Source organism: Medicago truncatula, chromosome 8, assembly GCF_003473485.1.
Source record: "Medicago truncatula cultivar Jemalong A17 chromosome 8, MtrunA17r5.0-ANR, whole genome shotgun sequence".
NCBI classification, from domain to species: domain Eukaryota; kingdom Viridiplantae; phylum Streptophyta; class Magnoliopsida; order Fabales; family Fabaceae; genus Medicago; species Medicago truncatula.
In genome coordinates, this window is record NC_053049.1 from 21,949,507 (window position 1) to 21,977,049 (window position 27,543).

Below are 27,543 nucleotides of genomic sequence, written 5' to 3' on the forward strand. Positions count from 1 at the left end.
GGTTTGTAAGCTAAGTCTTACTAAATTTAAGGCTTAATTGAACTGTCGGTCCCTTAACTTATTTCTTTATTTCAGTTTGGTCTCATAACTCTTAACTTTTGCAAACTGGTCCCTCAACTCACTTACGTTAATCAATATGGTCCCCTCAAAAAGGAGATCGTTGGATAAGTGAGGTCTACCAGATTTTATAGTGTATCACCAACACCTGATTTATTTACTTTCTTCTTCTTCTTCTTCTTCCCTCATCTTTATCTTCATTCAACCTTCATCAATCTTCATCATTCATCAATCTTCATTAAATAAAAATAAAACTCAATTTCTTTTTCTTTCAAAAATAAAAGGCAGATATCAATCCAATTCAATAAAAAAAAAATATTATTTGGGTCATTAACAACTCCATTACCATGAACACCATTCACGGTCAAAAAATGAACACCATTTCCAGGAGAAAGAATATTCCTTGAAACTGATTTTGAACAAGTTAGGAGAGATTGATGTTGGCGGTGAACGCCATATAAGCGATCCGGTGAAGAGGGTGGAATGGGTCGGAAAGTTGTGCTCTGATTTGCATAGTTTGGTGGCTTCTTTAGAACAAGAAACAAGGAAATCTAAAAGAGCATCAGAGCTCTTGTTGGCACAGTTGAATGAGGTTCAAGAAAGGAATGATAGTTTTCAGGAGGAGCTTCCTAAGGTGACTGATGAACTTGTGGATCTCAGAAGAAAAAGGGATTGGGCGGAGGCTGCCAAACTGGAAGCTCTTTCACATCCTGATTTTTGTTGTTATTGTTGATTTTTGTTTTTATTGTATGTACTATATTTCTGGGTTTTTTGTTGTTTCTGGTTTGTTGATGACGAAGATGATTCAGTTTATGTATTAAGATTGATAAAAATGATATGGAGAAAATGAGGAGCACAAAAATTTGTTTAATGATTTATTTTTGAAAGAATTTTTTTTTGGATTTTTATTTTATTTTATGAAGATGATGAAGGTTGAATGAATATGAAGATGAAGATGAGGGAAGAAGAAGAAGAAGAAGATGAAAGTAAATAAATCAGGTGTTGGTGATACACTATAAAATCTGGTAGACCTCACTTATCCAACGATCTCCTTTTTGAGGGGACCATATTGATTAACGTAAGTGAGTTGAGGGACCAGTTTGCAAAAGTTAAGAGTTATGGGACCAAACTGAAATAAAGAAATAAGTTAAGGGACCAGCAGTTCAATTAAGCCTAGATTTAATTTGATTAGTATGATAGTCAAAGTATGATGATTATAGATCAAATGAACAAGTAAATAGACTAAAATAATGTTTATCACTGCAAGAATTCCCCAAAGGCTTAAATGCTCTTTTGGTCCCTTAACTATTTAATTGGTATCGCTTTGGTCCCTTAACTAAAAAAAAGATTGTTTGAGGATTTTAAGTTTTTTTTTAGTCTCGTTTTGGTCCCTTCTGTTAGGTTTCCGTTAGGGTTTTAAAAAAAAAATTAACTCCTGGACACGTGTCACCTTGTCATTGACTCTGAGTTTTTTTTTTTTTTTTTTTTTTTAAAAAAAAAAATTCTTCTTTTTTTAAAATTATATATATATTTTTAAAAAAAAATCCCAAAGCCAATGACAAAGTGACACGTGTCACCTTGTCATTGGTTCTGGGAATTTTTTACAAAAAAATAAAATATATATATTTAAAAAAAAATCTGAGAGCCAATGACAAGGTGACACGTGTCCACACTTAACATTTTTTATTAAAATTAACGGAAACCTAACAGAAGGGACCAAAACGAGACTAAAAAGAAACTTAAAATCCTCAAACAATCTTTTTTTTAGTTAAGGGACCAAAGCGATACCAATTAAATAGTTAAGGAACCAAAAGAGCATTTAAGCCATTCCCCAAATTACTAACCAATTCAAAATTGAATTACTGAGGGATTTAGGCCCTCAGTAATGCACAAAAAACCCTCAATAACATTAGTGACGGAATAAACCCTCAATATTTCAGACATTTCCGTTACGACCGATAAATTGGCTAGTAATATTAATGACGAATCTGTCTTGAGAATTGCTGTTCCCACATGTTGTTTGGCTGTGCCACACGAGTAAAATACGAAAATGCCCTTCGGCAGTTTGCTACCGAAGTTTTTAGGAAACCGGCGGCAGTTAACTGCCGAGGAAAACCTCGGTAGTTAACTACCGAGGAAATATGAACTTAAACAATTTCGGCAGTTAACTACCAAAGAAAACTGCCGAAGAAAACCTCGGTAGTTAACTGCCGAGGAAATCTTCATCATTCTAAAAGCTACCTGTGGTTCTGCGTTCTGGTTATGTTGAGTTTTCCTCGGCAGTTAACTGCCGCCGGTTTCCTAAAAACTTCGGCAGTTTACTACCGAAGGGCATTTCCGTAATTTACTCGTGTGGCACAGCCATACCATACGTGCGAAGAGCAATTCTCATCTGTCTTTGATTACCGACTGACTTTTTCCGTCAATATTGACAATAATACCCTTCATTAATTTGCAGAATTCCCATTCAGTTTCATTTCTTCTTTCCCTTTCTCTTTCATCTGAGAACGCATTCTCTATTCTTCTCCCAACCAAAGCAAGCGACCGAACAGTACATCCACCACCACACCACCGCTGGTGAGCCGCGACCACTCTCCTCCTTCTCCATCCATCACCGCTGCATACTCCTCCATCTTCTGTTTCGATTATTCAGTTTAGAGACATCTCTCTCCACAACAAACCCTAATTGTTGTAACTTGTAAGTTAATGTGAAATTGAATGTAATTTCCTTCAATTATGATTATTGTTTGATGATTACATATTCTTTAGTTGATTTCCATGAGTTCTTTAGTTGATTGTTAACTCTAATTGTTAAACCTGTTGACTGTTGTTCTTTGCCCCTTTGGTCGTAACCATATTTACTGTCCTTTGTTAATTGATAAATTCATAATTGCATAACCTTTACTCTCTTTACTAAGATTTATTTTTTAATCATAGTTTTAATCATAGCCTAGTGATAGTTTCACTTTCTAATGAAATTACTTGTTTAAGTCTTTGTGGTAAAATCTTGGAGGAATCTACTGATTAATTTATGTGAAACATAGTATTATTGATGTAGGACTAAACTTTTTACATCTTAAACTGCTCCAAATTGAAAGCCAATGGAGTGGAATGGATGATGACTCAAGTTTGTGAATATTTTTTTAGTATTTATAAGAGTGTCTCTGCATCTTTGCTCTGCTTTATATAATTGCTTTAAAGATACAAATGATATGCAGTTAAAATGCAGTATATTTGATGGTTTTTTGAAATTGTGAATATTTTTATGTAATGTTAGATATATTGGAGCAAGAAGATAGCTATGCGGTTGTAGCTTAATGTTGGAGAAGAGAAGAAGAGTTATTCATGATAAAATGAAACCTTAGAAAAGAACTTTGAGTTTCACAACTAGCTAGAGCAAGAGCCATAGGAGAGATCATAGTTTAGTATTCGGAGCTGTCTGTGCCTTACTGCCAGTTTATTTTCTGCTGTTTTCAGTTTTTTACTGGTTTTTTGGTGCTGCTGGTGTAGCAGATCAGCGCTGCTTGCAGCTGTTTTTCTGTCTTTGGTGGATGCTTTTCAATGATGCTTGGCTAGTTCAGGAGTGAGGCAGGGGTATGCTTGCTCTATGCTAGTATATACTTCGGCCTCATTGTTTGATGCCATTGTTGGTTTTGGGTTTTCTCGGTGAATTGGTGTTACGTATTTAGGTAGCACCTCTTTGTATTTTTTCCCATTTTTTCCGCAAGTTTTTTTAATAGCAGCCACCCCAAACTTTTTTGTCTGGCTCCGCTACTGTTTCAATCGAAATTCAAAACCCTAATTCCCCAAACAATGGAAGCTCTCTACAAAAAACTCTACTCCAAATACACCACTCTCAAGGTTCTCTCTCTCTCTCTCTCTCTCTCTTCGTTTTTAACTTTTTTGTTACTCACTGACCTATTTATTGTTGCAGACTAACAAACTCTCCGAATTGGAAGATGTTCACAAGGAACAAGAACTCAAATTCCTCAAATTCGTCTCTGGTACTATTCTTCATTTTACACGCTTGTGCTGTGCTTTGTGTGATTATTTAAGTTAATTTAATTACTAATAGTTATTTAGGAAGTGTAATTCTTTGTGATTGTGTGAATTAATTTGCGTTACAGCTGCGGAAGATGTGATAGATCACTTGAGGACTGAAAATGATAAGCTTCTTGGACAAATCAATGATTTGGGTAATGAATTGACTTCAGTTAGGTATGGAATATTCTACTCATACCCTCTTTCTTTATTTTGTAGATTTTTATGGATATTAATTGAAAAAAGGGTTTTTGAAAAATTTATACGAACAATAGCGATTTGGTGTATTATGATTCAATTTTGGCCCGGTGGTGTATGAATTGGGACTTATGAGTGCGCTCCTCTCTAAGATCGTAAGTTCAATGTGCTAACAATTCTTGGATTGGTCCCCCAAATTAGGTGGTCTTTGGGCCGGATACTATTTCCAATATATATATATATATATATATATATATATCAATTTTAAATAGATTTGGTGTATCTGAATGTTTTGGGGTGTTACTAGAAAAATATATGTATTTTTTATTTATTTGTGGTGGTGGATGTTGCGTGTGTGTGTGTTGGACTATGGAAGACTTAAATTTGTTTTTCTCATCCAGGGTTGCCAAAGACAATGAACTGGTTGAACATAAAAGGCTTTTATTGGAGGAAAAGAAGAAGAGTGAGACTCAATCTTTTTTGTGGTTGTTGAAAATATCTGCTAAATAATATCATAGTACAGAGGTTGATCAAAGATTTTCTGTTAGACTTGGAAATAGTACTTACAAGATCTTAGTTTATTGGCATGGTGATCACGGGATGTTATCTGATATCTTTCATAATAATTGAAGTTTATTATCATTATGATCACAAGTTTTTTTATTTTTATGTTTGAATGATTTCGGATGAGTTAGGCCTAAAGCCCAACTTCTGATGGTATCAAAGCTCATTTTATATATTTAGGTCACCTGTTATCAAGGCATCTGTGGATGAGCAATTTAAATTCTATGCTCTAAATGTCTAATCTTGGGCGTGAAGGAGTGTGATGAAAATCCCACATTGACTAGTTATGTGGCCCAAATAGTAATTATGAATTGGCGGGCAACCCTTATCCCAAAGCTGGATTTTGGGGTTGAGTTAGTTCAAAAGACCAAATTCAAACGTCATAAGTTATCAACTTAAAAAACGTGCTTATATCAGTAATATCTACCAACTCAGTAAAGAACACCTGATTTTTCTTTTCAACGGGATATTCATGGTTCTTCAGAATTACTAAGTGATTTACTTATCCATCCCAAAAAGCAAATAATGAAAGTTATTATCTTTCAGGCGTTTCTTGACTTGCATGAGAATCTAACCTAAGTATAGTTTTTTAGTTTGTTGCTTTGAGTCTGAAATTGTTTTAGTTACTTCTCTTATTTTTGGTTAAGTTCTTAATAGAGTAGTAAGGCAAGGTGCTCTCCATTATGATGACTACCTAGTTGATCTTTATCATAGGAACTTCTGCAGGAATCTTTATTCTAGGTCAGAATTTGATCATGTTCAATTGTGTTATGATTTGTGAATGTAGGTTCAGTGTTCTTCTCTGTGTTCTTCCTTGTCCTTAAATTTATTCCATTTATATCATTTTTTACTGAGGATTTGGTTGTCAACATTTGGCAGATGAAGCTCTTTTTGAAGAAGTTGAGAAGTTGCAAAAGCTTCTGAAGGAAGGAACTTCCGGTGATTTAAGTAACAGAAAAGTCGTGAACAATACCTCCAATAACTCATCTATAAGAATGACAAGAAAACGTATGAGGCAGGAACAGGATGCATTGGACATAGAAGCAAGGTGTATACCATCTGAAAATGAAGGTAATTCTGTGGATAGAGAGTCAACACGAAGCTTTCTCAAGGAGAATGCTTCCAATAAGGTGAGGAATTAGAACCCTTAAATTGGAATATATTTGCATGTGTTCATTTATATATGAATATGAATACAAATTATAATTTTGTAAGCACATTTCATTTTATTATTTTGATGGATACATTAAGCACCTTAATATGATCGCATTTTGTTTTGAAAAGCGGCAGGAGTGCTCTTCTTCTAAGGCCAATGATCAATCAGGTTGGTGTTAGTAATTAGTATTCATACATCTTTACATGTGAACTGTTTCAATGGGGTTTTAGCAATATTTTTTATTTATCCTTCATTGGGTTTTACAGGCGTTGATACACAAGAAAGTGATCATCAAAACTGGCTTGTTCACGCTCTTTTTGAGTATACATTGGATATGAAATTATCCACTGACTGTCAAACTGGACGATTATGTCTCTCTGCAATGCATCAATCAAGTGGTAATTCATACTTTTCTTATATGATTCAGTACAGAAATGCATATAAATGTAATTATACGAATTTAGACACTCTAGTAAGGTTAAATTAATGGGCAATGAGATGTTTAAAATTTAAAGAATTTAGAAATCAGGGTATATGTTGTTTGAAGAAGACTCAATGCTTTAATGAGCTTGAGTGCTAGCTTAAGAGCGATTACTATCAAATATCAAACTGTTACATTTGTTTAATGATATTTATTCCCTAATTTTAAAATTCTTCAAATATGATTCAATCTAATCTCAGAATTGTAAAACTTGCTCTTTAAATAAGGGTTTGAGGGATACTGTTGGTGATATATTGATGCGAGAGAAGTGGGAAGTGGAAATGGCTAGCAATAACCAGGTTATGATTGAATTCATTTGAAAGCATTTAAAATTGACAGGACCATAACTTGGCAGTTGAAAATGGAAAGACCAATACCATGAAATATCAGTTGTAATAGTATGCTCAAGCATGACTGGTGTGAGAACACAAGGTGGTGCCACAAAATATTTTCTTACTACTATAGGCCTGCTCTAGAATCAACCGAGTCCATCTCTTTAACTCTATCTTCATATCGATTAGCCACTGTCATGATGTATACTATTTGTAGATAATATGGTTTTTTTCTACTAGAGATTCAAGAGGATAAATTGATAAGCTAAAGATTTGAAGACAAGTTGGAAAGCTTGTGATTTTTCTTTTAACTGGAGTAAAAAGGAGTATATGTATCGTAAGTTTTAGTAGGAACTAGGAAGTATACTAATTCTTGTGTAGAGGTGACTTGGAGACCATTCCATAGATCTTGCGGTTTATATATTGGACCCATCATACAAATTAATTGGGAAATATAAACTATTGGATTCAAGTGGGATGGATGAAATCAACTGGTGCTTTGAATGAGAAAAGCACCAGTCATATTTAAGGGAAAATTTTATTGGGGGACTGCTAGACTTGCAATTTGCAATTTTGTATGAGGTTAAATGTGTAGTGGTAGATGCTCAACAGAAAAGAAAGCTCAATATTGAAAACACAAGAAAACTACAACGATGAGTGAATGTGCATGACACAATATGATTAGGAATGAAATGTGTTTTGAGATGAAATTTGGTTAATCCCTATTTTGGAAAAGATGGTGGAATATTGCCTTATGTAGTTTGAGCATGTGTGGAGGAGACTTTTCGGAGCCTCATTGGCAGAATAAATAGGATGGAGGGTAAACTGTTATAGGTCAAAGGAGACCTAAACATACTATAGACATGAATAAAGGACTTAGATTTAAATGGTTTTCCTTTATATATGGTTTTCAATAGGACATTTTGACAGTTTGGTCTATGTAGCCAACTCCAGCTATTGAGAAATGGCTTTTTGTTGTTTTCATTGCTGGTAGAAATGCAATTGGCAAATCAGTACGCCTCTTCACTTATGATTGCAGCCAGTAGGGTTGAACTTTCAAACAAACCCAATCAATGGTACATCTCTCCTCGTTTTGTCTGCATATATCTTCGTTCTGCCTTGCACATCTTCCAAATTCCTCTTCTGTTCATCCAATATTTCATCCTCTTATTTTCCTGTCTCTTTTTTTCTCTTTAAACAAACAGTTGTTGTATGGGAGACTAAACAAAAATTTCAATTGTATGTTTTAGATGCTTTGATCATGTAAAAGCCAATCAGCTTGTGTATCATTTTTGGCTTTAAACTTTGAAAAATTTGTTTTTTCTATTTTCAGCTTGGCAGTCCATCAGGTGCTGGCTCAGTGGTAAAAGCATAACATTATAACTTCAACTGATGGAATTCAAATCCCCCCGTGGGTTGTTAGTCCTTAGTGTCATTTTAACTAATAATATCCCTCTTTCCCCCTCTTTTTTTTCTAAATTCAGTTCAGTAAAAAATTCATGGACAGTAACCTATACTAGATACATGGTACTCGAGGGCCTTCATTACTTCATTTTATTGTTAAAATTTGAAATAAAGTTCAACATTTTATTACAATGCTTGGCTATAATGTTCTTATTGTCTTGATGATAGGTTACTCCTTCAGTATATCATGGATTAGCAGAGCCCCTGGAGAGGAAGCAGAACTGCTATACCATGTTTTATCTCTAGGCACACTTGAAAGATTAGCACCAGAATGGATGAGGGAAGACATCATGTTCAGTCCAACCATGTGCCCCATATTCTTTGAAAGGGTGACGCATGTTATCAATTTGAAACAATGAGGTTTCTCTTTTCATGGCTTTAAATTTTCATCGGTTTACCCACCACCTTTTGGATATGGCTTTGATGTACATATTTCCTTCCACTTCAATTATTTGGACTATTGATGAGAAACTAGGAATGAAACTTGAGGCTAAAACATGAAAATGACGTCACCTAATTAATTTGATTAATGAAGTGGAGACACAATGGGAGGCTCAAGTAAAGATACAAGAAACATTCATGGACTGCATCTAATCAAGAAGACCAAGTTTTATCTATTTTATTAGTATCAGTTTTCGTACTGTTTTTAGACTGAAATTTTTGTGACCTTTTTAGTGTTCTAGCCTAACTTAATGTTGTCAATTAGTACTCCAAGTCATTATATTGGCTAGTGAGAATTTATTTCCTAGTTTGAGGTTATTTTATATGTAAATGCACTTATCAACGCGAGAAGCTACTTCCAGCTTTCAAGCTTAGCCTATAAATACCTATGTAAGACTACAATCAAGGAATTTTTTATGCAATTTGCATTTTGGAGAGCTTGGTGCCTCTTGTATCTTGCTGAAGACTGCTTGCTTGGTTAATCAAAGGTTTTCATACCTTTGTGGCGATTCTACACTTGACTTATCCCTTTTGCTTCTTTTTTTTTCTTTCTTCAAATTTAGTGTGGCGCCATCCTTTTTTTCATCTTCCACGGTCTGTCTTTAATTTTAGTCACTTTAACGTGAGTTCATATTATTTCTTCTAAATTATTCATAGCTTTCATTTCAAAAATAAATAAAGGGTCATGTTAACTAGTGTCCAATAACTTTTGAAATGAAAAGAACAATTTTCACATTTTTAAGGGAGTGATTAAGTTTCAAGAAATTATTATTATATTTGCTTTCTTAACCAAGGACAGTAGTAGATAGCATTTTCCATAAATAAAATTATTCATAGCTTTCAGTTGTATTCAAGTTTTGGATGTGTTGGTCTTTATTGCATTTGATTGTGTATCTCTGGTCAAGCTTCATGGGGTTACAGGGGCCTTTTTGATTGTACAGCTAGTTATGTTACTCTGTACTTATAGTTCCAGGGGATCCATTTTGGATTTGGCTACAAATATCTTCATCTTAGATTTCTTTGATTCACTATCATTTCTTTTTTAACACAATTGGGTTGTTTTTCATGTTTTTTTTTTTTGTTTATTTTTGCATGTCAATACCGATTGTAAGTTTACACAGCTGTGAACTTATTTGTGTGTAGTTTTCTTTACTTATAATGACTTATGCTAGTGTAATTTGTAATATATGTAAGTTGTATCTAATTATGGTGTGTTAACTTTATCTTGTTTTGAACATTGTTGACATGTTTGATTTAAGGATGACAATGGTACTACTATATGGGATATTGAATTTCTTTTGGTGCATTTTCAATTTGATTTCAACACTGAGTTGGGTTGTGTTTACTTGGTAATGAAAACTTTGTGCATTGATTTGATGTAAAATTTAATTTATTGAACGTCAATTCTAACTTGTTTATATGAGTAGTTTATTGTTTTAATTTTGTTTTATTTAATCTAGGTTATATTAAAACCAAGCACCCTCAATTGTTGACAAAGATTTGACTACACAAAAGCAAGTAGGCATTGACATCATTCTGAAGAATTTGAAGCTTCTGCATTGGCAAAGAAAGCAAAGAATTAAATGTCAATAGTGACCACCTTTTATGTTTCTTGGACTACAATTATATTAATTTATGTTGTGACGTCGATAAACTTATAGATTATAAATGAATAATTCTGAACATAGAATATAAAAGATAGTTACACCTTTGTAAAATTGTGGTTATATGTTGCAATTATATGATTATTTGAAATTATCCTATGAAAAATATATCATTTTAAGCCAACTTATCATGTAAATACCAGTAGAGACCACCTCTTATGTTTCTTTGCTTTAGTTTGATATTGTGAGGTTGGTAAACATATAGATGAGTAATATTAACGCTCGAAATAAGATGGTTAAGCCTTTGTAAAATTGTAATCATATGCTTCAATTATTTGGCTACATTTAACTCTCAATTTATTTTCATTAGTCAAACATCACAAATGTGACCATAATATATTCCTTTCATTCAAATCATGTAGATAAATATAAAGAAAGAGAGAAATTGGTAATAAAAAAATCTGGCTACACATTTGTTAAAATCTGGTTAGGTGCGTCAAATATTTGGTTAGTCTACTAAAGTTTGTCAAACTTAGAAGATATTTCACATGCTACTAAATCATGTTTTTTTGTTGTTTTTATTGATTTGGAAGGATAGAATTCTTTGCCTACATATCCAAGGAAAATGGATCAAAATCAATGTAGTTCACCTCAAAAATTTATTTGGTGGGTTGGATTGATTTAAAATTTTTATAAAAAGTTTTTAGAATGGATTAGAGACCTCAAAGGTATAGAAGAATAAAAAGAAGTTCTTAAGTATTTTCCAAGCGGTCTGAGTGTATTAAAATGGAAAGGATGTTTATCGGAGTCTCTATCATCTAGTATTTTGAGCAAGGCAAGTGAAATAACTTCACTTTCTAATTGTATATATTTATAAATTCACAATGATTTTGTTTTCGTCATAAAAAAAATTCCATGAAAGTAAAATGTTTGATTTTTAATTCATGTATTTGTTTCTAATTCCTTGTGTTTATGCAGAAGTTCCAGAATATGAAAGTCTTGACGTCATACCATTGTGAATATTTTACCTATATACGTAATGTCTCAGGTCTTCCAAATTTAGAAAAGTTATCGTTTGAAAATTGTAAGAATTTAATTACAATTGACAATTCGACGATCAGACACCAAAGTAAACTTGAAATCTTGAATGCAGATGGTTGCAGCAATCTCGAGCGTTTTCCACCATTAGGTTTGGCATCACTTAAGAAATTGGAACTCTCCAAGTGTAGGAGTCTCGAGTTTTCCAAAATTATTATGCAAGATGAAAAATATAGAATATATTTCGTTGTATAATACTTCCATAAGAGAATTGCCATCTTCTTTTCAAAATCTCAGTAAACTTTATCGCAACTATGGGGATGTGGAATATTCAGTTTCCCAAAATATAATGATAAAATTTATTCTATAGTGTTTCCAAATGTGACAGAGCTTAGTCTCCGAGATTGCTGCAACCTCTTTGATGAATGCCTCCCAATATTTCTCAAGTGTTGTGTTAATATGGTTACGCTAGACTTATCGAATAACAATTTCAAAATTCTTCCCGAGTGCCTTAATGAATGTCACCTTGTTTGGGTTCTTAATTTGGATCGCTGCAAATCTGTTGAGGAAATTAGAGGGATTCCACCAAATCTTGAAAGGCTTTCTGCAATAGAATGCAAATCATTGAGTTCCTCAAGTAGAAGAATGTTATTGAGTCAGGTTTGTTGTTTGTTTATTGCCGTAGTATTGCATATATATATGTATATAATTCATAGTGTAATTATTATTTTCTTGTATAAATTAACAAAAACTTCATGAGGCTGGACGCACTTGCTTTAGTTTCTCAAACGGAACAGATGGGATTCTGTTAGCCAATATTTGTAAAAATGGTATCATTTAATATGGTCAAAGAGTTTGACCTGAGGAGATGTGTAATGCCTTAGTCGTTATTTTAATTATTTTGGATTTATGTGGAGTCTTTTTCATGATTTTAAATAATATTTGTGGATTTTATGGTGTGTTATATTTTATCATATAGTTTATTTTAATAATAATTAGAATAAGTGAGAATTAGTATTAATTGGAGTTTTGGGGGTTATGTTAGAATTTATTAGAATTAAGGGGGAGTAAATAAAATAAAGAGAAGTTAAGAAAGGAGTTAAGAAAGAAAGAAAGAGTCAGAATACGTTTTACGTGAAACAAACAAGTTTTGGGAGAAAAACCAAGAGCAAGGGAGAGGAGATTAGGAACCGATTTTTGCTGTGCTTTTTCTACAATTCTAAGGTAAGGGTGAGGTTTACCGCAATTGTATAGATTCTGAATTCTGATTTTGATTTTAACAGGTTTATGAAAGAGTTGGGAAAAATTAGGTTTTGTTGAATTAATGGGTTTTGAGAGTAGGGATTGCTGTATTGATGTTAGAAATGGGTTGCGAGTGCATACAACCTTTCATTGCATATATGTAAACTGATTTGGGGAGTGAATTGGAGGAAAATGGGATTTTTGGGAAAAACCTGCATTCTGCCCGTACAGAAGTTCATCGCTCGCCTCGTGAGTAGCCTTTGCTCGCCATAGCGAGTGAGCAACTTCATGGCTCGCCTCACGAGTGAGACAACTCGCCATGGCGAGTACCTGTGAGAAAAACTGGATTTCCAAAGTGTTGTTATAAGCCGTAATTTGGTTAGTTTTAAGTACCTAGATGATTTTAGAGAGGACTGGAGCAAGTTTTGGATTAAAAAGATGAATAGGGAGCTTAGAATTGATGATTTAGTGAGAAAATTGTCAAAACTCCCGAGAGCACCATATTATCGTTCGCCTCGAGTTCGCCTCGAACTCGCCATGGCGAGTGCCCCTTTTCTTGAGTTTGCCATAACGAGTAGGAGTACTCACGAGGCGAGTTGCCCAAACTTTGAACTGTTGGTTCTGTTTTGTTGATGGTTGATTTATCTTGATGTTTGAGCATGGCTATTATAATGGTGTATTTTTCTGGGATGTTTAAAGTGGTTATATTGAATTGATGTTGGCTGGAATGTATACTTTCATTTAATTAAGTCATACATGATGTTGCATTTTGGAGTGGTGAGTCATATACATATATATGCATAGGTTGAGTTGTATGTAGATATAGACAAGTGGGTCAGTTGCATAAGCATAAAAGTGGGAGAGCTTCGGCTCTGGAACGCCTTGTCGTTCAAAGCGGTGGAACACTAGTTGCTCAAAGCGGTGTTTAGCGGTGAGGACTTATGTCCTGAAAAATGAATGCTTTAACCATTCTACAGCGGTGAGGGCTTCGGCCCTGATTATGGTACCACATGCATGGGTGTTGTTAGAGGAGTCTTAGAGGAGTGGTGGTGTGATGCATGAGTCGTTGTGTTGGTTTTTAATTACCATTTGTTGTTGATATTGATAATGATGATATTTATATATGTTGATGAATTATTATGATAGGGTGTTAGATTCAATTGATGCATTCTTTATCTATATTATTTTTGTGAATCTCACCACTTCTGCTTGAAAATGTTGCCCTTCCTATGGGTAACTTGCAGGTGATCCTGAGTAGTTGGTGGTGGCTCAAGTGTCTAAGGCTCTGATACATTTGGGATGGGTTTACTTAATTATGTTTCATTCCTTATGTATCATATTTTGATTGTTGCTGATGTAGCCCTTTTGTTATTGGATTTTATGTTGTTAAGGCTTTTATGCCAAGAATTTATTATGGAGGTTTAAATAGTTGTTGTTGTTGTTTTGATGAGAATATTCTGCTGCAGATTTAATGATAATTTTGAAGGATGTTAATTAAATAGATTTTCATATTCTATTTAAGAAAATTTTGAAAATGTAGTGTGTAACACCCAAGGCTGACGAGGGCGAGGAGTGGTCGCCGGTGCACAAGGCATGACAATGAGCGGCTCCTGACAGCTTCTAGAGGAACCGAATCACACCGGAATGAGAGGGTTCGTGAGGCCGTGCAGGTATGGGACTGCATGGTTGAATGAAGGCTTATAAGAATTGTTTGGTACTACCTATATCAACAAGATGCATCTTCTTTTCGGTAGCTCATTCCATAAGAACTCCACAGTTAAGCGTGCTTGACTTGGAGCAATATTGGGATGGGTAACCTATCGGGAAGTTTCCCGGTAAGCGTGCGAGTGAGGACAAAAACACACTGAAAAGACTCGTGTTGGTTTGTGGGGTCAGTCGGCAATCCTGAAAGCAGTCTGGGATGTTACATAGTGTGACATGTCCGTTTGGGTTTTACTCTGATGTTGAATTATTATTATTTAATTGATTTTGGGAAACAGGGTGTTACAATTGGTATCAGAGCAGGTTGGTCCGTCCGGCCGAGTAGTAGAGTCGTGTTGAGCCACCTAGGATAGAGTTTCAACTCTAATGTTGTTTTGTTGTTGTTCTGAATGGTTATTTCTTATGTAGAATCTTAAGATGGCTGGTAGAAACGATGCTGCTATTGTTACTGCACTTGAGGCTGTAGCTCAAGCTGTTCAACAGCAACCGCAACTGGAGCTGGTAATGGAGAAGTGAGGATGCTGGAGACCTTTTTGAGGAATCATCCCCCAACATTCAAGGGAAGGTATGATCCCGATGGTGCCCAGAAGTGGCTTAAGGAAGTGGAGAGGATTTTCAGGGTCATGCAGTGCTCTGAAGTGCAAAAGGTGCGGTTCGGGATGCATATGTTGGCTGAGGAGGCAGATGACTGGTGGGTAAGTTTTGCTACCTGTGTTGGAAAAGGATGGAGCTGCAGTGACTTGGGCGGTGTTCAGGAGAGAATTTCTGAACAGGTACTTCCCGGAAGATGTCCGAGGTAAGAAAGAGATTGAATTTCTGGAGCTGAAGCAGGGTAACATGTCTGTTGTTGAGTATGCTGCAAAGTTTGTGGAACTTGCAAAGTTCTACCCTCACTATACAGCGGAGACAGCTGAATTCTCCAAATGTATAAAGTTTGAGAATTGCTTGAGAGTTGACATCAAGAGAGCCATAGGGTATCAACAGATTAGAATTTTCTCTGATTTGGTAAGTCGTTGCAGGATCTATGAGGAGGACACAAAAGATCATTATAAGGTGATGAGTGAGCGAAGTGGTAAGGGACAGCAGAGTCGTCCTAAACCGTACAGTGCCCCTGCTGACAAGGGAAAGCAAAGATTGAATGATGAGAGGAGGCCCAATAGGAGAGATGCTCCTGCTGAGATAGTTTGTTACAAGTGTGGCGATAAAGGCCACAAGAGTAATGTTTGTACCAAAGATGAGAAGAAGTGCTTCAGGTGTGGTCAGAAGGGTCACACATTAGCTGATTGTAAGAGGGGAGACGTTGTTTGCTATAACTACAATGAAGAGGGCCATATCAGTTCTCAGTGCACACAGCCGAAGAAGGTTAGAACCGGTGGAAAAGTGTTTGCATTGACCGGTACGCAGACTACTAATGAGGACCGACTTATCAGAGGTACTTGTTTCTTTAATAGTACTCCTTTAATTGCTATTATAGATACTGGTGCTACTCATTGTTTCATTGCTATTGAATGTGCATATAAGTTGGGTTTGGTTTTATCTTATATGAAAGGAGAAATGGTTGTTGAAACTCCAGCTAAGGGTTTAGTAACTACTTCTCTTGTTTGTTTAAGGTGTCCATTGTCTATGTTTGGTAGAGATTTTGAGGTCGACTTAGTATGTTTGCCGTTGACGGGTATGAATGTTATTTTTGGGATGAATTGGTTAGAGTATAACCGAGTTCATATAAATTGTTTTAGTAAGACGGTGCATTTTTCTTCTGTTGAAGAAGAGGGTGAAGTGGAGTTCTTGTCTACGAAACAGATGAAACAACTAGAACGTGATGGAATTCTGATGCATTCTTTAATGGCATATTTGTCGTTAGAAAACCAAGTTGTGATTGACAGGTTACCAGTGGTGAATGAATTTCCTGAAGTTTTTCTGGATGAGATTCCAAATGTACCACTAGAGAGGGAGGTTGAGTTCTCAATTGACCTTGTTCCGGGAACGAAGCCGGTGTCGATGGCACCTTATCGTATGTCAGCGTCTGAGTTAGCTGAATTGAAGAAACAGTTGGAGGACTTGCTTGATGTAACACCCCGTTTTCCCAAAATATAAATTTCTAAACATTTATCACAGTAAACAGCATAAATGGGATATCACATTCAACATAATCCAAAATCAGTTAAATAACAATTTAACTTTCAACAATTTCTTGATCATTCAATAATAATTCAAGTAAATGCAATCAATCCATAATTCACTTTATATTCACTTAACATTTCATAAAAGCTTCACAGTTCTTAGTCAATATCTTCAATAGGTCTCATTAGTACTTAAAGTTCCTTTCCTAACCAATCCGAACAACTCAGGTCTCACAATCCTCAAATGCACTCAGTTCTGGAAGTGCTCGCGAGGCGAGAGCATCTGCTTGCCATGGCGAGTACTAGCCAGATTCCCAACTAAGGTTGTTCCAGGTTCAATGTTGTTCTAAATCATTCTCTAATCAATAGTAGACACTTAAAGGTACTCAAAAGCATCTAAGGTTCAACTCAAAAGTCAAAAACTCAGAATTCGACATGCTCTCTGGTCAAGCTCGCTAGGGCGAGTAGGGTTGCTCGCCGTGGCAAGCTACAACAAGTAACTCGCGAGGAGAAGGGTTATGGCTCGCGTGGCGAGCGATGAACATTCATCCCTCGCGAGGTGAGGATCATTGCTCGCTATGGCGAGCGATGAACTTTGGCTCGGGCAGAATGTAGTTTTTACAAAAATTTCATCAACTAACATGGTTCTAAGCCTAGTTTCAATTCCAGAATTCATCCTAAACATATTCTAAGGTTATAGGACGGTTTCTACATCAATCTAATCAAGTTTTACCGTTTGATCATCAATTTTAGGGATTTGACCTAATTTCAAAACTTTTCTAATTCAATCCTAACTTTGTCAATTAATCATCAGAATCATAACAATCAATATTATTTTATTATTAGTCTCACCCTTACCTTGTATGAAGAAATCGCATCCCTCCTAGTGATTCTCTCTTCTCTTGGCTTTTTCTCCCTTTTTCTCCCATTATATCTCTTTCCTATTTCTTATCTTATCTCACTTTCTCCCTTAAAACTCTCTAAAATCTCAAAACAGCCCTCAACTAAATATTTTATTTTTTTTCAAATCTTATTTTATTTAACAATAAAATAAGTCTCATAATCTCATCAAATCATCAAAACACATTAAAATCATTTGAATCATCTAAATCATCTTAAATTAACAAAACTCACACATATATTATATAAATATAATATAATTGCCTAAACTTGATTAAATAATTAAATAAACGAAAGTGGGCGTTACAACTCTCCCAAACTTAAAAGATTTTCGTCCTCGAAAATTTACCTCAAGCAAACAACTCTGGATTAGAGCTTGGTTTGATTAGGATTATGTCATTTAGACTTATCCAACAATCCCAAGACAAGAAGAAGTCTACTCACTAATGTTCATCGTAGACAAAGGGGAAGAAGAGAGAAAGCATAAAAGTAAATAACAAGAAACTAAAAGAACTTTTATTAGAAAGACAATTGTCACATATTGTATTCCAAGAAAAGATGAATATTTGTGATGGCTAGCTACTCTATTTATAGTTTACATTCAACTTAAAATTTAAGCAATCACTAGAATGTTCCACAAGTAAACTAAAACAGAGTAGCTTAAAATCTAAGCAAAAGCAGCAAAAGTTGTTTTGGGAGATGGCACGGCCGTGCGAACCTTAGCACGGGCCGTGCCAAGCTTCTGACTTTAGGGATATATATTTTTGTCTCCGAATCTTCATATATTCGTACCGAATCAGCTCCAAAACCCCTTTCTTTTGCTCCAAGACTCAATCCATCAAATATTCGTTTATGAAATATAACAATATGCAATTGTAGTAAAATAGCTCGAAAAGGAAATAATACTAATATAAAATAAAATTAAATCTAATTAAAACTAAACTAAATAACATATAAAAGTAGATAATAAATGACTCATCAATCCATCAAATCATCAATTCTCGGAAGTGGATACCTATTCTTGATAGTTACCTTGTTCAACTGACGATAGTCAATACACAATCTCATGCTACCATCTTTCTTCATCACTAGAAAAACGGGCGCTCCCCAAGGTGAAACACTTGGTCTAACAAATTTATTCTCAAGCAAATCTTCTAACCGTTTCTTCAACTCAGCTAACTCGGAAGCAGACATACGATAAGGTGCCATCGACACCGGCTTCGTTCGAGGAACAAGATCAATAGAAAACTCGACTTCTCTCTTAGGAGGCATATCAGGAATTTCATCTGGAAGAACTTCAGGAAAGTCGCATACCACTTATAGCTTGTCAATCATTGCTTGATTCTCAATAGATAAAGAAGCCATCAAAGAAAACATCAAAATACCATCGCGTTCCATTTGCTTCAGCTGCTTAGTAGATAAAAACTATGCACCACTTTCCTCCTCAGCGGAAGAGAAACACACTGACTTGCTAAAACAATTGATATGAACATGGTTGTACTCTAACCAATTCATACCCAGAATTACATCCATACCGCTTAAATGTAGACAAACTAAATCCATTTCGAAATCATGACCAAACATAGACAAAGGACATCGCAAACATACGAGAGAAGTAGTCACCGAACCCTTAGTTGGAGTTTCGACAACCATCTCTCCATTCATATCAGACAAATCAAGACCCAAAGCAGAAACACAATCGAAAGCAATAAAGCAATGCGTAGCACCAGTATCAATAATAGCAACTAAAGGAGTATTATTAATATAACAAGTACCTCTGATCAAACGATCCTCATTCTCTGTCTGAGTACCAGCCATAGCAAAAACTCGACCTGTAGTAGGCGCCCTCTTAGGCTGCTTGCATTGGGAACCAATATGACCTTCTTCATTACAATTGAAGCACACAATATCATTACGCTTGCAATCAGCTACAATATGACCCTTCTTGCCACACCGGACACATTTCTTTATCTCTTTAGGACAAACATTGCTCTTATGGCCTTTTCACCACAATTGAAACAAGTAATCTCAGCTGGAGCATCCTTCTTCTTAGGCCGCCTATCATCACTTTCTCCCCCAAAACTCTCTAAAATCTCAAAACAGCCCTCAACTAAATATTTTATTTTATTTTCAAATCTTATTTTATTTAACAATAAAATAAGTTTCATAATCTCATAAAATCATCAAAACACATCAAAATCACTCAAATCATCTAAATCATCTTAAATCAACAAAACTCACACATATATTATATAAATATAATATAATTGCCTAAACTCGATTAAATAATTAAATAAACGAAAGTGGGCGTTACAACTCTCCGCAACTTAAAAGATTTTCGTCCTCGATAATTTACCTCAAGCAAACAACTCTGGATAAGACTCAAGCATCTTACTCTCAAGCTCCCACGTCAAGCTTTCACCAGTCGCTCCAGCCCAAACGACTCTAACAAGGGGTATCTCCTTGCCTCTCAACGTCTTCACTTTACGATCATCAATCCTCACCGGTAAAGTCTCTACCGTAAGGTTGTCTCTAACTTGCACATCATCACTTTGGATCACATGAGATGGATCCGGAACATACTTCCGAAGTTGCGAAACATGGAAAACATCGTGTAAATTCGAAAGATGCGGTGGTAATCCTACTCGATACGCCAACGTTTCAACTCTTTCCGATATCTGATACAAACCAATAAATCTCGGAGTCAATTTCTTTGACTTCAAAGCACGTCCAACACCAGTCACAGGAGTGACTCTCAAAAACACGTGGTCTCCATCCTAAAACTCAAGATCCTTCCTACGTTTATCATGATAACTCTTTTGTCGACTCTGCGACGCTTTCATTTTCTCTTTGATGAGATAAAACCGCAAGTGCACGGTCTTACCGAAGTAGTATAAAAGAGTGTCGTTCCGACAGGGAGTAGTTTAATTTAATTAACCTTTGGGAATGATTAGAATAGAGAAGAATTGTAAGTTGTGGGTTTTGAAGCGTTTGAAAGGTAAAAATAATAAAAGGAGCCTTGGGATCGTTGGTTTCATCTAAATAACAAGTCCTTCACAAACCAAACTAAAAGCTTATAATGTTATGCTAGACCTAATTTCTCAAGACAGTTTCTCTTATGTTCCTCTAGCAACCAAGCCTATTTCGCTGACTTGATTACTATTAGATTTTGGTTCCTCTAACAACCAAGCCTATTTCGCTGACTTGATTGTTATTAGTTCCCTTGAAGATCGAAAGTATATGTCTCAAAGATTGCAAAGCCTATTTCGCTGACTTTGCAATCCTTGTCTGAATTCACTTGTTCGAATATCAAATCTCCACTTTCGTTTTATGAATTGATATTTGGAATAATGGATAAACAATTATCAAAACCTCCACTTTCGTTTCCACAGTTTGATAATGGTTTATCCATGTTTAAGCGGTGAATTTAGATAAGAAATTAGGGTTACATAAGATTAAGGCTGAGAGCTTGGCTTGATTAGGATTATGTCATTTAGACTTATCCAACAATCCCAAGACAAGGAGAAGTCTACTCACTCATGTTCATCGTAGACATGGGGGAGAAGAGAGAAAGCATAAAGGTAAATGACAAGAAAATAAAGGAAAAGAAAAGAACTTTAATTAGAAAAGCAATTGTCACTTATTGTATTCCAAGTAAAGATGAATATTTGTGATGAATGGCTACTCTATTTATAGCAATCATTCGACTTAAAATCTAAGCTATTACATTCGGGCTAAAAATAGAGTAGCTTAAAATCTAAGCAAAAGCAGCAAAAGGCACTCTGGATGGTGGCACGGCCGTGCCAAGGCTAGCACGGGCCGTGCCAAGCTTCTGACTGTGAGGAGACATATTTTTGTCTCTCAATCTTCATATTTTTGCATCCAATCGGCTCTAAGCCCCTTTCTTTTGCTCCAAGACTCAATCCATCCAATATTCATTCCTGAAATAAAATAAAATGCAATTTGTAGTAAACTATCCTAAAAAGGAAATAATGCTAATATAAAATAAAATAAAATATAATTAAAACTAAACTAAAAAGCATATAAAAATAGTCAATAAATGACTCATCAAACTCCCCCACACTTGAATCTTTGCTTGTCCTCAAGCAAAAGACATAGACATGGCAGCAACAAAAGGATTAATATATGACACTTTAAATAAAAGCTTATGTCTCCCTCGAGGTTTCATTTCAACGTACACTAATCACAACTTCAAGTATTCTTTGTAAACTTATTCAACCCAACAACAAATCTTAAGTGAGTGTATGTGTGTGTAGTCCAACCCTTTTCTTGCTCCTGTATAAGATATATATTATGAGGAACAGGTTCTAACCTTAACACTAAAATGACCGAGAAAAATCTTTTTTTCATTTCATATAAGAGAAGTGGGAGAGTTAAGATAGATTTGATGAATTTATACATTTGGGGGCTTGTAGATGCCTAGGGGCTATCATTTCACATTGGAAGTCTGTGAGGGGGTATCCTTTCCTCCAAGTTTCTATGATCACCCTAAGTAGTGCTACAACTTGTTTACTTCACTTAGGAAGTTCCTCTTTTTAGAGGGTTTAATTCAAGCACAATTTGTTTGAGAAGTCATCACCACATTTAGGAAGTCAGTGAGAGGGTATCCTTTCCTCGACGTGTGGTGATATCCTTCCGCCCCATTTCGGTTTACACATTTCATCACATTAAAATTATTCCCACAGAAACTTACACTACTTTTACTCTGAAGATTTTTAAGGGTCCAAGTTACCATTAAAGCTAGAACGTGTTCCTTAAAATACCTACTCATACACTTACTCAAGGATTGCAACTAGGTGCTTTTCTCATTGGAGAATTAATTTCACAATAAAACTTGATGTGGGTATAGCAAGAATACTTATAACACAAGAAATCACTTTCATGTACAAGAAACGACCATTGGAGAGACAACAAAAAATTTATGTCATAATAAAACATTAAAAAATGAGCCGCTTATTCATGCCTTTTACAATAAAACAAAAACAAAAGAATAAAGTTCAAGGGAGTTTGGAAACACTACGACTAAAGACACTTTATTAGGCTCCCCCCACACTTAGTAGAAGCATTGTCCTCAATGATTCAAGATAGGATAAAAAAAAGACGAAGGAGAAGGATGAGATAGAGATTGAAGAGATAAGGTGAAAAAGAGGAAGAGGAAAGCTCACATTTTTATTGAGGTCCATAGGGAGGAACTTGGAGGTTGAAGTGTTGCATCATGTTCCGAAGCATTTGATTATTTTCTTCGGATATGCGGTTGCCCCTTAGGACATCATTTCTTAGCCCGGATAATTCAACACCTTGCCTTTGTTGCTCGGTGCTTATTCTTTGTACCTCGGTTTGCATCCATGCCAATCTTTCATTGTCGGTGTTATGGTCATGGGGCTCCTCTTCATGGTGCATGTGTGCACCTTCTTCGTCACCTTGATTATGCTCTTCATGTACCTGTAATCCATCACCAACATACAACAAATTTTCCTCCACCTCGGGGTTAGTACGAGATGGGTTAGGAAGTAGAAACAAAAGAGGTATGCAAAGCTGAAGTGCATAAGTCATGGGTGGGTGAATCTTAATGAAATTCATAGCAACAAGGGTTTCTATGTTTAGCCTATTGTTTCCCTCAATCTTGTTTATCCCTTGGTCTTCACTCACGCCTAACTTCCTAGCTATGTATGTTATGGTACCACCAACTACGATTTCTCCCCTACTATTGGACCTATTTCTTATAAGGGAAAGGTAGTCAAGCAAGTAAAAGCAAGTGTTAACGGGTTGGTTGTGTAGCATAGCCCATAACATGAAGAGTTCATCGTTCCTAGTGTTTCGTAGTTCAGTCCTTCCCCTAATAGTGCAAGCCATAACCCTTTGAAGGTACCTATGTACAGGTTTGTGAATGTTGCTAGCTTTGTTGGCACGTGTGTTAAACTGGTCAAGACCTGTAATTCGCTCCCAAAAGGCGGCGGGTTGATAGTCAACCGGCTTTAAATCTTGATTCCAAGAGTCGTGGATGAACCCCGCATTTGCGAAGCCCATCTCATCACAAAAGTGTTGAAGAGACATCTCGTAATCAATATTCATAAGCCGGAAGAAACTCTATGGTTAGGGTTATCAAAATTCAACCTATCTTTCGTAAAAACAATAGAACTTAAAAATTCGTAGGTGAAATTCTCATAACCTCTCATAGGTCTCAACATATCAACCCATCCTAACCTTTCTAGCAGATTAAACACATTGTCTTTAAGTCCTAGCTTATTCAAGTCATAGTTATCAGGGCACCTGCAAGGATGTAAAGGTTTAGAGATTAGAATTTTGTACCTATCTCTTTGCTTGTTGTCCCTGAAAGTGATGCCATGATTCTTGGCTTGTGTTTTCTTCTTTGGAGGAGGTCCCCCTGATGAGCTTGCAACTTCTTTTCCACTTCTCTTTGAAGCCATTGCCTTGACCTTGATTTTGGTGTGAAAGGGTGATGGTTTGTCCTTGGTTTGTTTTGGTGGAAAAGGTTGGTTTAGTGATGTGGTGAAGGTTTAAGTGAGCTTTAGGGGTTGGGTTATGGAGATTGGGGAAGAATTTCTGGTTTTTGGGTTAGGTTAGGAGGGGTTACGAATTTGGGTGATGTTGATTTGGATGGATGAAAGTTGTTTCTAAATGGGGGTTTATGATTGGAATGGTGTTTGTGATTGATGGGGTGGAGAAATTTTGTGAATTGGTGAGGTTTTGGGGTAGAAACGAAGGTTTAGGGTTTTGTGGTTATGGAGGTTTTAGAGAGAAGTTTGAAGGTGGAGAGATGATTGTGGTGGAGAAAGAGGGAAGAAGAAGGCCAAAAGGTGTGGTTATACCTACCTGATGATCGGGCACGGCCGTGCCAACTTTCTGGAACAAAGGCAAGTTTTGGTTTGTCAAGGTCTGGCACGGCCGTGCCAGTGTGAGCACGGGCCGTGCCAAGGTTCTAGAGGACGAGGCTTCAAAATCTTCTGTTTTCTTGAATCCGACTCGGACAATTACCTACAAAATACTTAAAATAACAAAAACAAAGCAAAACAAAAGCAGTTAAATGCGTGGGTTGCCTCCCACGAAGCGCTTCTTTATAGTCATTAGCTTGACGTTTTAAGAAAGAGTCCTTTGAAGGGATCAAAGAGGTCATATTGTGTAGATGACGCTAATGAGCGTTCTTTCGCATCATGACCTTTAATCACGTTACAAGAATAGAGAGCGGGACCTTTCATATAATTCTCCAACTCAAACCCTATCAGCTCATCACTCACTTGAAAAATAATCCGACCATTCTGAACATCTACTATAGCACCCGCAGTGGCGAGAAAGGGTCGTCCTAAAATTATAGGGCACTCATTGTCCTCATCTATGTCAAGCACCATGAAATCAGTTGGGATGTCTATCCCTTCTATTTTAACGGGGATGTCCTCGACATTTCCGACAGGTTGGATATCAGAACGATCGGCTAACTTCAATGTTGTTTCGGTAAGCTTTAACTCTCCCAACCCCAGCCTTTAAAAGAGGGGTAAGGGCAACAGGCTAACACTAGCTCCTAAATCACATAAGGCTTGGTTTAAGGTTTCACTCCCTATCATACAAGGGATGGCAAAGCTTCCTGGATCTCTAAGCTTTGTAGGAGGCTTCTTGATGATTGCACTATTTTCCCTTGTCAAAGCTTTTGTTTCATTATGATCTATAGCCTTTTTCTTTGAAAAAATTTCTTTTAAAAACTTGGCGTATAGAGGCATACGAGATAAAGCTTCAGCAAAGGGAATCTTAATGCAAATCTTTTGAAGTATGTTTAAGAATTTAGTGAACTGAGTCACCAAGTTGAGCTTAGTAAGCCTTAATGGTGTAAGGGCTTTGTCCTTATCAAGCAATTTCTCACTTTCTATCACACCTTTCTTACCTAGACACTTAACACTCTCTCCCTTGACACTTTTGGCTTTAGCAACGGTCTCTTCTAGCTTACTACCCCCAAGAAAAATAGCGTTGACATGAGCTTTGGGGTTTGTTTCAGGTTGACCAGGAAAGACTCCTGGTGTTTGAGAAGAGGTTGCCACTTGTTGGGCTACTTGGGAGATTTGGGTCTTAAGCATTTTGGTGTGTGTGGCGATGGAATCAACCTTGGTAGTGAGTTTGGAGAGAGAGCCGTTCAGAAATCCTGTTTGGTTTTTCAGTTCTTGAAGATTTTTATTTTGATTAGCTATGCAATTTTCCAACAGAATCTCCAAACTTGATTTCTTAGCCACTCTCTGGTTGTTTGTATAGCCAGGTGGTGCTACTTGTCCATAGGAACCTTGAGGATTTTTGTAAAATTTTTGATTTGGCCTCGTTCCTTGGTTAAATTGAGCGTAATTCAGTTGCTCAATATTGGCAGCACTACCTAACTGACAATCAACACCGATATGACCGGATATACCACAGATTTCACAAGGAGGGGATGCAGAAGAAGGTGTGACAGCATTAACATTAAGTTTTTCAAATTTTTGGGTTAATGCCTCAACCTTAGCAGCAAGGTGGTTATATTCAGAGACTTCGTATATACCTGCCTCTTTCTTAGAGGGAGTAGGAGCGGTGACGGCTCTCTCGTTGGTCCATTGGTAATGATTCTGAGCCATGTCTTCAATTAAGGAATAGGCCTCCGTATGATTTTTGTTCATTAGAGCTCCACATGCAGCTGCATCAACAGACATCTTAGTGGTATATGACAAGCCATTATAAAACGTGTGGACTATAAGCCATTTTTCTAAGCCATGGTGGGGACAAAGTCTAAGCATTTCCTTGAAACGCTCCCACGCTTCATAGAGATACTCCCCATCTTTTTGATTGAACCGCGTAATTTGATCTCTAAGTTTAGCGGTTTTAGATGGGGGGAAAAATCGGGCAAGGAATGCTCGCCTCATATCGTCCCATGAAGTGATGGAACCGACTTCTAGGGAATGGAACCAAGCTCTAGCTCTATCCCTTAAGGAAAAGGGAAAGAGATGAAGTCTTACAGCTTCTTGGTTCTCTTTTATGGCGCCACTGAGTCTTAAGGAAGGAAGAAATATGGAGATTTGAATCCTTAGTGGGTGATCCAGAAAACTGATTTTGCTGCACCAAATTGAGTAGTGCAAGCTTGATCTCGAAGTTATTACCCTCAACCATTGGGTACACGATAATAGCTTGTGGCTCTTCCGTTGAAGGAGTAGCATACTCTTTGAGAGTGCGTTCAGCCATAGCAGTATTATTTTGTGCATCTCTCTTTTTCTTATGGAAATATCTTTCGATCTCATGAATAAATTCTCCGAGACTTTTACTTCTTCGCATAAGAAACCGAGAACCCAAGAAGTTAGTGGTAATACAAAGAAAGAAGTAGAAGAAAAGAGGAAGAGAAGAGAGTTCTAATCACAAAGAAAGAGTTAATCAAATTAGTTTTACTCCCCGGCAGTGGCGCCAAAAACTTGATGAGATAAAACCGCAAGTGCACGGTCTTACCGAAGTAGTATAAAAGAGTGTCGTTCCGACAGGGAGTAGTTTAATTTAATTAACCTTTGGGAATGATTAGAATAGAGAAGAATTGTAAGTTGGGGATTTTCAAGCGTTTGAAAGATAAAAATAATAAAAGGAGCCTTGGGATCGTTGGTTTCATCTAAATAACAAGTCCTTCACAAACCAAACTAAAAGCTTATAATGTTATGTTAGACCTAATTTCTCAAGACAGTTTCTCTTATGTTCCTCTAGCAACCAAGCCTATTTCACTGACTTGATTACTATTAGATTTTGGTTCCTCTAACAACCAAGCCTATTTCGCTGACTTGATTGTTATTAGTTCCCTTGAAGATCGAAACTATATGTCTCAAAGATTGCAAAGCCTATTTCGCTGACTTTGCAATCCTTGTCTAAATTTACTTGTTCGAATATCAAAGCTCCACTTTCGTTTTATGAATTGATATTTGGAATAATGGATAAACAATTATCAAACCCTCCACTTTCGTTTCCACAGTTTGATAATGGTTGATCCATGTTTAAGCGGTGAATTTAGATAAGAAATTAGGGTTACATAAGATTAAGGCTTAGAGCTTGGCTTGATTAGCATTATGTCATTTAAACTTATCCAACAATCCCAAGACAAGGAGAAGTCTACTCACTCATGTTCATCGTAGACATGGGGGAGAAGAGAGAAAGCATAAAG

General features: G+C 36.3%; 1 protein-coding gene and 1 non-coding gene across 5 annotated transcripts; both read left to right on the forward strand.

The window, feature by feature from the left end:
• The first annotated feature begins 2,510 nt into the window (after positions 1–2,510).
• Positions 2,511–9,188, forward strand: LOC11406266 (uncharacterized). 4 transcript variants are annotated; one of them, XM_039828729.1, is made up of 10 exons: positions 2,511–2,755; positions 3,335–3,918; positions 3,992–4,061; positions 4,185–4,275; positions 4,698–4,759; positions 5,740–5,990; positions 6,151–6,184; positions 6,283–6,414; positions 8,163–8,192; positions 8,462–9,188. In XM_039828729.1, exons 2-10 carry the CDS (start codon positions 3,871–3,873, stop codon positions 8,650–8,652), a joined length of 909 nt encoding a protein of 302 aa, XP_039684663.1. In that variant the 5' UTR covers positions 2,511–2,755; positions 3,335–3,870; the 3' UTR covers positions 8,653–9,188. The 4 variants fall into 4 exon arrangements, with proteins under 4 accessions (XP_039684663.1, XP_024628429.1, XP_039684664.1 ...); XM_024772661.2 differs by having other exon boundaries at positions 2,512–2,755; positions 6,145–6,184; XM_039828730.1 differs by having other exon boundaries at positions 2,512–2,755; positions 6,145–6,184; positions 8,163–8,240; positions 8,462–8,601.
• Positions 9,189–26,117: 16,929 nt separating this feature from the next.
• Positions 26,118–26,224, forward strand: LOC112417662 (small nucleolar RNA R71). Its single transcript, XR_003008254.1, has one exon. It is a non-coding gene; the product is annotated as a small nucleolar RNA R71 (small nucleolar RNA).
• Positions 26,225–27,543: the final 1,319 nt, after the last annotated feature.